Source organism: Penicillium crustosum (assembly GCF_028827405.1).
Source record: "Penicillium crustosum strain IBT 35664 chromosome Unknown utg000005l_segment0_segment0, whole genome shotgun sequence".
Classification (NCBI taxonomy): domain Eukaryota; kingdom Fungi; phylum Ascomycota; class Eurotiomycetes; order Eurotiales; family Aspergillaceae; genus Penicillium; species Penicillium crustosum.
Window position 1 is genome coordinate 1,071,030 of NW_026623126.1, and position 14,247 is coordinate 1,085,276.

The 14,247-nt window shown below is 48.0% G+C and overlaps 7 protein-coding genes across 7 annotated transcripts; 6 read left to right on the plus strand and 1 right to left on the minus strand.

The window, feature by feature from the left end:
• Positions 1 to 137: 137 nt before the first annotated feature.
• Positions 138 to 872, plus strand: N7487_011090 (LysM peptidoglycan-binding domain-containing protein; the record flags this gene model as incomplete). The annotated part of the gene is made up of 2 exons (XM_056878820.1): positions 138 to 270; positions 325 to 872. The coding sequence occupies 2 exons, from the start codon at positions 138 to 140 to the stop codon at positions 870 to 872; spliced, it is 681 nt and encodes a 226-aa protein (XP_056724139.1).
• Positions 873 to 893: 21 nt separating this feature from the next.
• Positions 894 to 2,455, plus strand: N7487_011091 (LysM peptidoglycan-binding domain-containing protein; the record flags this gene model as incomplete). Its single annotated transcript, XM_056878821.1, has 5 exons — positions 894 to 979; positions 1,060 to 1,180; positions 1,236 to 1,740; positions 1,807 to 1,935; positions 1,998 to 2,455. 5 exons carry the CDS (start codon positions 894 to 896, stop codon positions 2,453 to 2,455), a joined length of 1,299 nt encoding a protein of 432 aa, XP_056724140.1.
• A 586-nt stretch (positions 2,456 to 3,041) lies between these two features.
• N7487_011092 (zinc-dependent alcohol dehydrogenase) lies at positions 3,042 to 4,267 on the minus strand (the record flags this gene model as incomplete). Its single annotated transcript, XM_056878822.1, has 3 exons — positions 3,042 to 3,515; positions 3,577 to 3,666; positions 3,734 to 4,267. 3 exons carry the CDS (start codon positions 4,265 to 4,267, stop codon positions 3,042 to 3,044), a joined length of 1,098 nt encoding a protein of 365 aa, XP_056724141.1.
• Positions 4,268 to 4,677: 410 nt separating this feature from the next.
• N7487_011093 (Asp/Glu/hydantoin racemase) lies at positions 4,678 to 4,959 on the plus strand (the record flags this gene model as incomplete). The annotated part of the gene is made up of 1 exon (XM_056878823.1): positions 4,678 to 4,959. One exon carries the CDS (start codon positions 4,678 to 4,680, stop codon positions 4,957 to 4,959), a length of 282 nt encoding a protein of 93 aa, XP_056724142.1.
• Positions 4,960 to 6,107: 1,148 nt separating this feature from the next.
• N7487_011094 (uncharacterized protein) lies at positions 6,108 to 7,286 on the plus strand (the record flags this gene model as incomplete). Its single annotated transcript, XM_056878824.1, has 1 exon — positions 6,108 to 7,286. One exon carries the CDS (start codon positions 6,108 to 6,110, stop codon positions 7,284 to 7,286), a length of 1,179 nt encoding a protein of 392 aa, XP_056724143.1.
• Positions 7,287 to 9,541: 2,255 nt separating this feature from the next.
• N7487_011095 (uncharacterized protein) lies at positions 9,542 to 9,814 on the plus strand (the record flags this gene model as incomplete). Its single annotated transcript, XM_056878825.1, has 1 exon — positions 9,542 to 9,814. One exon carries the CDS (start codon positions 9,542 to 9,544, stop codon positions 9,812 to 9,814), a length of 273 nt encoding a protein of 90 aa, XP_056724144.1.
• Positions 9,815 to 10,025: 211 nt separating this feature from the next.
• On the plus strand, positions 10,026 to 13,886 carry N7487_011096 (GTPase-activating protein BUD2; the record flags this gene model as incomplete). Its single annotated transcript, XM_056878826.1, has 2 exons — positions 10,026 to 12,867; positions 12,919 to 13,886. The coding sequence occupies 2 exons, from the start codon at positions 10,026 to 10,028 to the stop codon at positions 13,884 to 13,886; spliced, it is 3,810 nt and encodes a 1,269-aa protein (XP_056724145.1).
• Positions 13,887 to 14,247: the final 361 nt, after the last annotated feature.

A 14,247-nucleotide genomic window follows, 5' to 3' on the forward strand; every position in this document is an offset into this window, starting at 1 on the left:
AACAGTACTGTCTCTTCTTGCCCGTCATTTTTGGCTCGCTTCACAACAGGGTTTGTTCACATTCTTGTCTACCCAAATAGAAACCTCATAAGCAAGTCCCTAACATTTTTCTTGGTAGTGCTGCTACGGTGGATATAATGGATGAAGACGGCCTTACTTTGTTGTGTGTAGATGACTGTCGGACTGAACTTGAGAGCTTGAGATCGACCATCTCCACATCATGTACCGGAACAGAAGATGTCATGATATATCAAGATGTTGTATATCCAGGTAAGTTAGAATCCCATAAAAGGAAGACCCAATACTTACCTTATCTGAACGTAGCAACATTCATGGTTGACAATTTGCTCAATACCTACGATGTCAGCTGCTACAAGGATGCTTCGTCTGGGACCTACTGTGACTTGATCTTGGCCGAATGGCGCAATGAGACCAACACCACAGATACTGCTCATGACTGTGACGACTGCACTTTAGGACCTTTTAAGCTCCAGCTTGAGTCTGTCATTGGATATGATGATGATTGGGCCGAAGATTTTGCTTCAATGACTTCAAGCTGTGGTGCTACTGGCTATGCTTGGACGTCGCCAAGTGCTTACTCATTAAGCACTGTTGCCAGTACCACTACGGCAGCCAATGCTACATCCACGAGCGCATCGGCGGCTCAGACCTGTGTATCAACGTATACAATTCAGACCAATGATACCTGTAACTCCATTGCAGCAAGTCAGAATGTATCAACCTATAACTTGATGAAAGCGAACTCCCTCACAATTCTCTGCTCGAATCTACCAGAAGTTAGAGAAACTTTGTGCATCCCTCCAACCTGCAACACTGTATCGGTCTTTCAAAGCGACTCATGCGATGATTAAATGGATAACTGGGATGTCAGCATGGCGAAAGTTCTATCGTGGAACCCTATCATTGACGACACTTGCGATAATCTCTATCTATTTCTTGGTTGGGTGTTGTGCTCCGGGTGAGTACCCTTTGCTTTGACCAGAGGACTGTCAATATCATTATGACTTTGTGACTTTGCTAATTCGAAAATGTGTCAAGACCAACCTCTGGTTGGAGTCCAGCCACGACAGCTGCTACAACCACAGCTCTTGCTACAGCTACGGCAATGCCAACCAATAGAATGCCAACCTCAAACCAGAACTGTGCAAGCTGGTATACAGTTAGATCCCATAATTTTCTTTAGAATATTCATCTCTAGCTAACGTTGATAAAAGGTTCAATCGGGTGATGAGTGTGCTACAATCTCTGTCACCGCCGGTATCACTCTTGATGAATTTCTCTTCCTCAACCCGGAAGTTGACACAAACTGTACAAATCTCTGGGTAGATTATGCCTACTGTGTGGAAGCAGTTGGTGATATTGCAACCTATTCTGGGTGGATGACGACTACTACTACTAATGTCATTTTCACAAAGCCTACGACGACTAGAACCACATATACACCGGGGCCAACATACATCCAGGCGTTTGCCCCTGGGACAGACACAGATTGTGATGTCTACCGTGATGGTGTAAACTCAACAGATAATCTCCTTCAAGATTCCGGAATCGACACGAGTGACTGGGACTCTCTTGGATTCAACTTCAACGACTGCTCTATATTTTTGACTTTGTATGGGGTTAACGCTACCCAGCTCGTTTCCTGGAACCCAAGCTTAACCACTTCCAACTGCACTCTGCAGATGGGATACAGCTACTGTGTACTGAAGTCTTGGGATCGTAAGTGCTCCATCCGGTCTTTTCTCTGTTTCCTACACTCTAGGGATCTGACATGAAATACTTTAGTTATCACCGCCACACCAGCGACCGACTCTGGAGGTTCAAGATGCCTCCCTATCAACAGCACATGGGTTATGCCAGATACAGTCTCCAACTGCAACTGCTACACCGTTATTCGCGGAAAGGAGAGCGAGGGTATGATATATTCTAACGGCTTCTCTATTTGTTCTTTCTTGCTAATATTTCTGAAATCTCAGGCGTTGACTGTGAAGCGCTGTGCGGAGATGACGATGACGATTTCATAATCACAGAAGAATCCCTGATCAACTACAACCCCTGGATTGGATCTGGGGACTGCTCCACTGGATTATTTTCAAACCTCACTGGTGAAAATGCCCGGGCTGTCTGTATTGGAACCGGATCGATATCGTCAAGCTCTGCTATTGCCACAGCTACTCCGACAACATCGGCAGCAGACACTTCAACTATTGTGACGTCGACTTCGGCGTCAGCCACTGCTTCCATCACTGCACAGCCTGGTATCATCAACACTTGTGACAAATTACACAAGGTCGTGTCAGGAGATACATGCGACGCTATTTGCAAAGCCTATGATATCACACTGGCGACATTCTACGAATGGAATCCTCAGCTCAATGACGCGTGTACCGCCATATGGCTGGGCTACGGTGTCTGTGTGGGGATTTCTTCATAGAAGCTTTAGAGTAGTTCTCGTGTTATGTGAGGCTGACGGAGGCCGCCATCCGAGAAAGTGATTTGATTTACTTATGCACAGAACTTTATCAGCTCCAGCATTCTCTACTGGGTAAATTAGTGATGATGAGTTATTTAATTCTTGATGCCTAGATATAAGTATGCAAGCACAACTCTACATCCATACACTCCAAAATTATTATGACTTCGCCCCACAACATGGTAGCTAGATTGAAATAATGGGCAACAATTGTAAGCTTTATTTGGTATGGACCTACGGCAATAAATATGGCGAACCCAATCAGAAGTAGAAGGCGGGAAATATTCCCATTGGTTTTTTAGATCACGATACTCTGATATTCTCGATCTTCACTTATCTGTAGCTCGTAAGCAAATTACATTTTTCTAAAAGGTTATGACAGTCACTCTTCCCTTTTTAATTCCAATAAAAATCAAGCAGTGGCTGTCTGCGTTGGGGATTGTGTGGTTGTGCTCCCCATTTCTCAAATTGACAGTTCTACTCTGAACTCTAAGACTGCCCACCTCCATTTATTCACTTAATTCCTATCTCACCCACCGCAATCAGTCTAGTCAGTTAGATCCAGAACGATGCGACCCTTAAGTTGACGTTTGTTCATCTTGTCAAATGTATCCATGAGGGTTGACATCGGCTGCACGGTGACCCGGGTCGTTACCACCCCGCGAGCAGCCATCTCCATGGTTTCAATGGCATCCATACGGTTTCCAACCACACTCCCCACAATACTGATTTCCTGGCTAATAAGCGTAGCGGGATCTGCAGAGGCAATTGCAACTGGAGCGCCTTCGGGGACTCCAACACAAACCACGGTACCCCCAAATCGTACAAAAGATACCGCAACAGTGTAGGCTTCATTGGAACCAGTACATACAATAACAGCAGCAGCGCCGATTTCATGAGGGGTAACCTTTTTGACATCGATAGTGAGTTGAGGATCGTTGGTGTGATACTTCGAGATATCGATGTAGGATTCAGCGCCACATTCTTCTGCGAATTCTTTCTTATCACCGTAGTCGATAGCCTATTAACACAAGTTAGAGGTCAGGCTTGTCTTACTATCAATATATTATTAAGGGCATTACAATCATTCGGAGCCCCATACCGCGCCCTCCCATTTGGAGGGCCAGATGACCAAGACCCCCCGTTCCTCCCATAATAACAACTGCATCACCCTAGAATATCATTAACCGAGCTGCTCACATTTCTCCTAAGAGTGGAAAAACCGTAGTGTTTACTTACTGGCTTCGCACCACATTTCTTCAACGCGGCATAAACGGTAATTCCTCCGCAAAGCATCGGTGCCGCCAGCTCACTTTTAAGCTTATCAGGGATACGAGTAACGTAGTCTGCAGGCGCAAGGGCATATTGCTGGAAAGTTCCAGGCTCGCCATATCCAGATATAGTCCCGTTCGAACAGCAGCCATCGCGGCCAGCTAGGCAAGGGAAGCAGCTCCCGCATACACGAGCCATCCACTTGATGCCTACGCGGTCTCCAAGTTTCAAACCGGACTGTTCAGTGTTTGGACCAAACGCCACAATATCACCAACGCCTTCGTGTCCCCCGATCTGTCCAGGTTGGGCTGGAGGGCCGACATCTCCTTCTCTGCGGGTCATCACACCCCAATCACTATGACAGACACCCGAGTGTGTAATACGCACAAGGACATCACCATTTCCAGGTTGCGGTGTGTCGACTGTGAGATATTGGATACTAGCCGTCCCTGGCTTGTCATAGGCGATTGCCTTGTGCTGGGATGGAATTTGAGAAGTCATCTTATAATGATGGAAGTGAGGTCGGCCGTACAGGAGGCTCTGAATGCCTAGATGGTTTTGATGGAAAATAGGGAGCAAAGTCTTGAGGCACGAGTGGTATTATATTGTTTGATAGACATATCGCTCTATTACCCCGCTTCACTTGGATGTATTAACATCGGGCGTCGGCGAACTTATCGGTAAATTATCTACTACCTTATCTGGCCGACCCCCGGTCCTATGGTAACATAGTAACAATTCATTTGTCGTCAATTGGGATGGTTGCGATCAGGTCTTTACGCCAGATCGGTATACTCGAATCGGGCGATAAGAGCGCCAGTTGAGATTTTCAACTTATGTAAATGAAATTCGTTGCTTTCAGCCTTCAAAAAACTTTAAAGTTATTTTATATGATATATTTAATCCTCAAAATGACTACACGCATCTGCCTGGGGCTCCTCATCTCCTCCTCCAAAATTAGCCTCAAGCCTTTGTTGCAAAGAATTGCCTCCCAGCTCCCTGATGTTACATTTCATTTCTCTCGATTTATCGTCTCTGATATCAGTGGCGATCAAAATTCCTTGCAACAGTTTCAAAGTAAGATGATCATTCCTACTGCCAGATTCCTGGCCGATGCGGATGTCGATATCATCGGTTGGATGGGCACTCCCTCGAGTTGGTTAGGCTTTGAGACCGACTATGTCTTGTGCTAATATATCACAGCCGCAACGGGTATTCCAGCTACCACGTCTGTGTTGGGTTTGAACAAAGCTTTCAAAAGGCTCTCTATCACAGAAATAGGACAGGTGCCACCGTACACTGACGACATCTAGTCTGCTATCGTTAGGACATATGCGCTTACAGGGGCTGACTGCAGCAAAGAAAGTCATCTTGGATTGTCGAAGAATAGAACTTTCGCCGAGGCGGATGAGTCCACGCTCGACAGGATGGTTGGAGATGTGGCGAGTAATAAGGCACAGGCAATAACAATTTTCTGTACGAACTTGCGTGCCGTATAGAGAGAGTGGACTATTGGAAGAGGTTTGGCATTATAGTGCTTGACACAATTCCCACTATCGTTTGGGACACATTGAGAATAAGCGGAGTAGACTCAACGCATGTGGAGGGATGGGGGAAATTGTTCACACAGGCCCTAAACAGGAACCGACATTTTTGTTATGGTTTAGTGGTGAATTAGCTGTATTATTTTCTTTATATGACTTCAAAATAAATACAGTGGCCGGAGGAGCTGGCCTTGCTGACCGCAAATAATATGAAGAATTCTAGCCGCACACAACTCCAAACGACTAGTATATACACTCTATTATAAACTATCTCCCACAGTTCTAACAGAGCTTCATCTTCATACACACCGTAGTGGGAGAGATAGTGATAAAGGCAACAGAGGGAGGACATACCGGATGTGGCACCGGTAATGAGGGCAACCCCTGGGAAAAACGTCATTATGCAATAGGATACAATCAACCTTGGAATGCATACTAACTTATGAAGCTCGCTACTAGCCCAGTTAGATTGCCTAATGGGCTCTGTATCCCGGGTTCCAGTTGACGGTGGTTACCTACCCTGCCAAGCATGGGTACCTAGATACCCATCCCCAACTACAGGACCAGACAGTCACCATAGCCGAATTTAATGTGGGTACCCATGCTTGGCAGAATAGGTAACCATCCCCAAACTGGGTGCCCAGGAATACTTTATCTTCTCGAGACCATCCATTGGCTGACACTAGATCTGACTGTGTCTACATGGTCACTACCCGGTCAAAACACCCTATTTCTCTGGCATGGTATCCAGAGAAGAAAAAGAAAACAACTAAACTACCGACAAAGAACCACCAAAAATGAAGGACACAAATAATAGGAAGCCGTCATCAACAACACAAATGGCAGGCTCAGCCTCAGCCTCAGCCTCAGCCTCGGGCATGGACAGAAATGCAGAGGAAACCATGCGCCTTGCCATTGCCCGCTTCCGTAGTAGAATGGCTGCTGCAAACCAAAAGTTTCTTCAGGACCGCCTCAAAGAAATTGAAGGAAAAGGTCTAGCTACTGAAGAAGAAAAGCGCGTCCAGCTCCGCCAGTACAAATATATGGACGATGTCAAGTGGGATGACGAAGACCCTGAGACGTGTGGAAGCGGCAGCATAATCCAGATTCCACCGCAGACACCAGTCAAAGACCTGAATATCCCTGCTATTCTCAACGCCCTGCCCTCACATGAACCGGCGGACGGTGTAAAGCCTCCCCTGCTACGCTCAAATCAGTGGCGACAGATGTACCTCGACACAGTTCAACGCATGTGCCAGCAGCAGGTAGACGCGATCGTTGCCGATGACGACGAGGATCGTGGCGTCGCGTGCACGTGGCACAAAGATCATAGGCCGATGACTATCCCACCATGCGACGAGTTGGCTCTGTTCCTCAAGTATGCTCAGGGGGTGGCGGATGTTGACTTCCGCCTCTCGGGCATTGCGCCGTTCACACCGGCTTGGTCGATCGGGGTCAAGGACGAGGAACTGGAGGGGCTTGATGAAAGACAGAGGCGCGACAAATTGGCAGATCCGGGGCTATTGAAGCGCGAGCAAGCGCAATTGCAACGGCTGTTAGAATATAAGTTGGACGATAAGACTCTGCGAGCGTTTATCGACGAAGACCTGGATATCAGGGCTGGCTTTATTGCCGATATTGGATTTCATATGTGGCACGCATGCCCAGCGTGGTATAGTGCGTATGTGTACTGTCGGCTGATGACGGATGACGAGGATGAGAACAAGCACAAGGATGAAGACATCCAGGATGCTGCCAATATCAGGGAGTGGGGGTGGCGGGTGGTTTTCTTTAAGGCTGAGGTTGACAATCCTACACCTCTGTACGGCCGTAAGGCACGCTTTGATTCTATTCCAGAATTCTTGGATTGGTACGCCAGCTGGCTGGATCATCTAGATGCACGGGCCCTGCTTTCTCTGCGCCGTCACGCTGTAGCCTGTGAAACGGACTGCGAGTCTGACTGTGAAGATCATTAGATGCCTTTGCTCATAATATCTCTCGATACCTTGGAAGTATTCAAAGTGGTTTGACTTTTTTTTCTTCCCCTAGAACAGCTGAGACTATATCAACTGAAGACATAGCAATTGACATATGCAGTGAATACATACATATCCTTGAAGATACGTAGTACGGTACTCCTGCATATTTGCATAACTATATGCTCATGCACATGTGGAATTGAGAACTCAAGGATGATCCATAGTTAATACTTCGCCGTATCAATCGTCCAACAAATATTTCCTATAAAAATTTGAACGTGCGTCGAGTATGATGACGAAGATTATGATGTACTCATTTGGCCGATCGCTCTATATTGTTGAGATTCATGGCGCATTCAGACTAGATGCTTGACGCATCAGACATGAATCTACTCCGTAGTCGGAGCAGCTTAGTAAGTCTGATCGTATCGGGATCTCACTGAAATTTACTCAGTGAGCCTGACCCTGAGGGCCCATATAAAAGCAGCGGCAGCTAATATAGGAAAGCTCTACCCAGCAAAGGAAATCAAGTACGTGTTCAGCTCAGTGGAGGGCGCGTACTCGGTGAGAAAAAAAAAGCAGCGAGGAGTGAGCACTAAGACGGAAAGGGAAAGCCAAGGCTTGGCAAAGGACCTCGGAAATCAAACCAGTGACTAAGCACCATCAAATTGTCATGTGACCTTGAATAAATTGTGTGGTCATGTGCGGGTACCCGTAGAATACATACTCCGTACGCATCTTAAAGTTGCGACTTGGTACTTACATGATTGTTATGCTATATAATATTGATCAGTTCATATTTTTTTTATTAGATACTGCAAGACCAGTGTGCTTATTTTTACACCTACCATCCCTCCACAGCTCAATCTAAACTGAGTTCTGTGTGACTCTAGTATATAATTCCGGCTGAAGATCTCATTTCCTCAACGCTGCAGACTAACAAGTGGCTCCACTTTCGGGGATTTCCCTTGGTCTGTGTTGGTAAGAGGAGAGATCTCGACTACAACATTGTAGGGAGTAAATCATAGTTAGAAAATGTTTGCCCAGGTGCATCCTATACTCCGTACCCACTTCTAACTAGGGTTAGGATCTGCGCCCCAGACACCACGTTGGGATTATTTTGCATATTGCAGAGAGCAGGCCATATGAAAACCATTCTGTATGGAGGTACGGAGTAAGTGCAAGTCAATGTAGCAGGTGGGAACGGTCAGGAGCCTTGAATACATATACATAACAATATCTATGGATCCGAGAATGATATGCGATGAACAGCAAAAAAGGGATCGATAATGGATATGTATCTCAAGAATAACCCCCATGACTCAAAATGAGTGGTCCCATTACCACTAGCTCAGTAGTCTGCTGGCCAGTGCGAGGCAGTAAAAAGACGCCATGCAGTCATGTCGACTTCTAGAATCTTTCGGCACTTTACTATTTTCGGGAATCCGAATGGAAGGGGAAACATGCACGCTAGTGACTTGGGGAAAGCTATTGACCTTAGGTCAAGCAAGCCCAGCTTAAAACCCGCTATTTACTTCTTCCCTTGCCCCGATGATATTATACAATATAAACTCGGTATCTTCGGTTAAAGGCTGAAGGTTAAAAGGTTGAGACCTTGGATCTACATGCATGGAGTATATCTGGGTAAATTCATAGTCTAACCTCACTTGCTTTACGAATGATTGGAGATGTATGTATATCGAACTTGGTGATTCCATGTTGCGCTGTCATCGAAGTAGCGTAAAATAGGGGAGTATCTAAGTATAAAGCAAAGAGATATAGCCAATAGTAGAACTTGAAAGCCCAAGAGACCTAAGATAGGTGAAAAAGGGCCAGAAAGTGTTACCCATTCCTCATTATTTCGTTATTCGTTATTTTCCCCTATACAAACTCAGCTCCGTTATCCACTTCTTTCTCTCCCTCCCCCCCCCCCCCCTCTCCCTCCCTCTCCCTCTCTCTCTTTTTCTCTCTATCATTTGGTGATCATTATCCGATCTTCCCGTTACAATCTCCACTTGATTCTTCATTTCTGGGAAATATTTTTCTTTGAAGTCGTTCCCCCTCATTCTGCCCCCATCCCAAAGCGGCCTATATTGGCTGGAACCCGCGAAAACACATATACCCACAAACACCTCTCATAGAGAGTATAACCAAAACCGCCCCAATTTCAAAAGGGACTGATGAAGGTATGTGCGCATCTCTTTAATCCCTATATATCCTCAAACACTTTCCTTCCCCTCCCTCCAATAATAATGATATCACGCCCGTCTCAACCACCAATTCCCCTCGGGTCGCTTCTCCAGACCATCACTGACACTGACAGCGACACTATCGCTATCGCTATCGACTGGTCGGAGGATTGGACGCTCACCGCATTCGCTAGGTACTCTTGCATCTCTCAGACAAACGACGGTGACCCGCGCCTCCTTTGTCCTGGTCTCGCATTGCTTCCCCTCTCCCGGCGCCTCGACCGAATGTGCGACCTCAATACCCAACCTCTCACCGGACTCCATGTGGTCTCATAACAATTTCCTGGACAAAAGCGACCCCAATTATTCAATCGCAGCTGTGCTGCATACGTCGGGTGCCAACAAGGACTTCTCAGTTGTGTTGAGGGAGGTTTGTGTTGGGCGCGATTAGGAAGTGAACCTGTCTCCCCTTTCCTCATATATTGACGGGTTTCATTTTCGTTCTATGTACATCGCCTGCCAAAGGGGCTGTCTATAACCAAACGAGATGGAGCCCGAGAATCCGAACGCGTTCAAGCGAAGCTCGATGCACCAAGCGTTATACAGTCGTCCAGTGGAACGACGTTCAAGCAAGAAGTCCTCATCTAGGGACCGGCATGGTATGGTCTATCCCGACAGCTTCGGAGAAACTACCATTCGAACTGTGACGCCAGAGTCGCACTCCTCCGCAAACCATTCCCCTTTATCCGAACCGGAGCACCTCACGGGCGGCACTTTGTCTTCACCTCGAAACACCGTGCGATCACGGCCCATCGAACCCGAACGTCGTCGGGATTTCAGCAAACAATCATCCGGACCAGGCGAGGAAGATCCTCCGGTGGAAGCAAGGAGTCAACGGGCGCGATCGCGGACAACGGCGGCTGAGGAGCAACGCAACGACATCACCCCCAGCACTTTCAAAGCTCGAACGCGGGTTGGGTCAATTAACACGGCCAGTCCGTCTCAACCAAAATTACCTGCCCCTCAACCAAAATTGCTTGAAGATCCGTCATCTTCCATTGGGTTTCCGTCAATTGAGTCCCCAAAATACAGCAGCCAGACCGTTCCTCGCCATCGAATAAGCAAAGCTTTTGGTCTGGTCGCCGGTGGAGCACGAAACCAAGATTCGTTTGCCTCACCCCTCTCTGGTGCGGAAGCCACAAAAATCCTGCAGTTGATGAAGACTACCTGTGGTAGAATGCATGGAATTCTATCATTTCGAACAGCCTCGACCACTTCCTGGACATCCGGATACTGCGCTATCAATGTCGCTACTGGAAGTCTCATCTACCAAGCCAAGGGAGAGCCGGCATTGGCTAAAACATTAATCCCCGATCTACGTGGTTGTCGAGTTCGGACGATGTGGGACTCTGAGCTCCAATGCACCTATCTGAGCGTTTACACATTTACCTCTGGTCTTGGGATACAACTACGACCTCACGTGAACGAAACCTTCGATTCCTGGCTTGCAGCTCTCCTTTGTTGGCAACCAATTCGGCCCAAGGGTGTTCAGAACAAGATGACAAAGCCTCAAGAGGTTGTGATTGGAGACCGACGAATCCCTGAACGTCGGCGCAACTCGGAAAGTGCAGCACAAAAGGATGCAACTATCATCAAAGTTGGCAAGATGCTTTTATGGGACAAGCCGTCTGCTGCCGGTGCAATGCCGGTGTCCGGACGCCGCGTGTCCACGTACAGACAGTCAAGGGCTCTTTCTTCCTCGTGGCAGAAGGTGAGCTGCACACTACAAGAAAACGGCTTTTTCAAGCTCTACACAGAGTCCGACGTGTCTCTTTTAGCATGTATCCAGTTATCTCAATTGTCACGCTGCGCTATCCAGCAGCTGGACTCCTCGGTGTTGGATGATGAGTTTTGCATTGCCATCTACCCTCAATATGCGGCACACCCAGTACCCGATTCCAACGTGCGGCCTATATACCTCGCTCTTGAAAGCCGTGTGCTTTTCGAGGTGTGGTTTGTGCTTCTCCGCGCTTTCACAATCCCAGAGCTTTACGGTCCTGTGTCTCAGGGAGAAGACCCCAATAAAACACCCGAAGCCGAGGCCACCGAACCACCCTTGACTAAAGACATGTTTCGGATTGAACGGTTCTTGAGCTTGAAAATTGTGGAGGCAAAGCTGTTTCGCACCAAAGAGGAGGACACTCCCCGAAGCCGAAAGGCATCAAGATCACATGGCCAGCCTGTTTCAACCTCGAAGGTCAGCGACTATTACACAGAGGTGCTACTAGATGGAGAAATTCGTGGCAAAACTGCCGTCAAGTATCGCACCACGAATCCTTTCTGGCGAGAAGACTTCCTCTTCACTGATCTGCCGCCCGTGCTATCCCAGGCCTCTATCCTCGTCAAAACTCTCAACCCAACACAGAGGGACTGGACACTTATTGCCCACGGAACATACGCTCCCAACCAAGACGTGAGTGCTGTGAACATGCTGGATGAGATTGAAATTTCTGCAAATGATATCATCTTCGGACGCGTAGACCTGCGACTCGAAGAATTGGATGCCGGCGTGGATATCGAAAAGTGGTGGCCTATCCTGGATAACCAAGACCAGGCAATTGGCGAGATGTTCATGAGAGCCCGAATGGAAGAAACCGTCGTCTTGATGTCCGACGAGTACTCGGCGATGTCGGAACTTCTTCACTCCTTCACAAATGGCCTCACCATCAACATGGCACAGTTGATGTCATCGGAGCTAAATCACCTGGCCGAGATGCTTCTGAACATTTACCAGGTCTCGGGGTCCACGGTGGAATGGATCTCAGCCTTGGTTGAAGATGAAATCGATGGGGTTCACAAAGAATCCACCACTAACCGGCTGAGGTATACCACGAGGATTCATTCGAATAATCCACAGGAGACTAGCCAAGAGCGCGAAGTCCTTGTCAGGGACATGGGAAGGACGGCCACTGTGGAGGCTAACCTTTTGTTCCGTGGAAACTCGCTTCTAACCAAGGCCCTCGATCTTCACATGCGTCGTCTAGGCAAGCAGTACTTGGAGGATACTATCGCGGAACGACTACGTGATATTGATGAGAGCGATCCAGAATGCGAAGTTGATCCATCTCGAGTTCCACGCCACGAAGATCTTGATCGCAACTGGCGAAATCTCACAGCTCTCACCACAGGCGTGTGGAAGTCCATTGCGGGATCTGCATCGAGGTGTCCTCCAGAACTGCGACGCATCTTCCGGCATGTCAGGGCGTGTGCAGACGATCGCTATGGCGATTTCCTCCGGTCTGTGACGTATAGCAGTGTTTCTGGTTTCCTGTTCCTACGCTTCTTCTGTCCGGCTATTCTGAACCCGAAGCTGTTCGGACTCTTGAAAGGTACGGAAACTGCGCCTGTACCTTTGTTTTCTTTTTGCTAACCCCTTCTAGATCACCCTCGTCCTCGTGCACAGCGCACTTTGACCCTCATTGCCAAAGCTTTACAGGGTCTGGCCAATATGACAACATTCGGCAATAAGGAACCTTGGATGGAACCGATGAACAAATTCCTTGTCGGGCATCGCTCAGAATTTAAAGACTTTGTTGATTCGGTTTGTGCGATTCCCGCCGATCGACCAGTCCCTATCGTCACACCCTCCTACACCACCCCTATCCAAATCCTTGGACGGTTGCCGCCCACATCGCGTGAGGGATTCCCTAGCCTTCCATTCCTCATCGACTACGCCCGCTCCTTCGCGAACTTGATACGTGTCTGGCTTGAAGTCTCCCCGGAACGACTTAACGAATTGACTGAGTTGGACGTCAACCTTTCTAAGTTTCAGAAAGAAGCCCTTCGCCTACGGGCACGCACTGAAGAGTGTCTCAGACGAGCTGAGCAAGCAGAGCGGCCAAGTGGAAACCTTGAAATCAAATGGGAAGCACTGGTGGATTCGATGGAACGACCCGTAACCTTCTACGACGAAAGCTCAAGCAAGCCTTCCACCCCGGCGATAGAAACGACAACCAGTACGGCACCGGTCCCAAGCAGCCATCGCAATTCGGTTGGTTACTTTGCTACGCGTCCTTCGCTTACCCGCCGGTCCACTGACCACGCCCCCGATGCCGAGGATGACACGCCTCCAAGCTCGTCATCAGCGACCTGGGACCAAAGCCGCATTCCATTTTCCATCCCACGTTGGTCTGATGCGCGCGACAGCACCGGAAGCTCGAAGAACTCCTCGACCTACTCGCTCGAGTATTCTGAGTCCTCCAAGGCACGTAGGTCCAGCGTCACGAAGGAGTCCTCTTCAAGCAAGTACCGCTTCTTTGATTTTGTTCCTGCTCCCTCCCGACGCAAGGCCAAGGAACGTGACCAGACTCAAAACCATTCGCACGAGGATCTACGCAATGAATCTTAATACACCAATGTCTGCCCATGCAATCTCCTTTCATATTTCCACGTTTTTGACCTTGTTCTTCCTCGTCTACCTCTTTCCCATGTGCTCATGATTTCCACGTTCCTCTTTTCTCCCCTTATCTCTCTCTCTCCCTCTCTCCCTCTCTACTCCCCTTTTCCATCTTGCCTCCTCGAGTTCCGTTCTGCTTGATCATCTATATGTCTATGTTCTCCTCTTAAAGCATGTGTCATGGTGTTGATACCCATTCCTTCTTTTGATTGTGTGTTTCATGGTCCCGCCCTCCCTTATACACATCTCCCCCCGCCCAACTCTAAGATAAAAATTAAGAGAGCTAAAAATCAAGGCTCTCGATTTTTGGGAA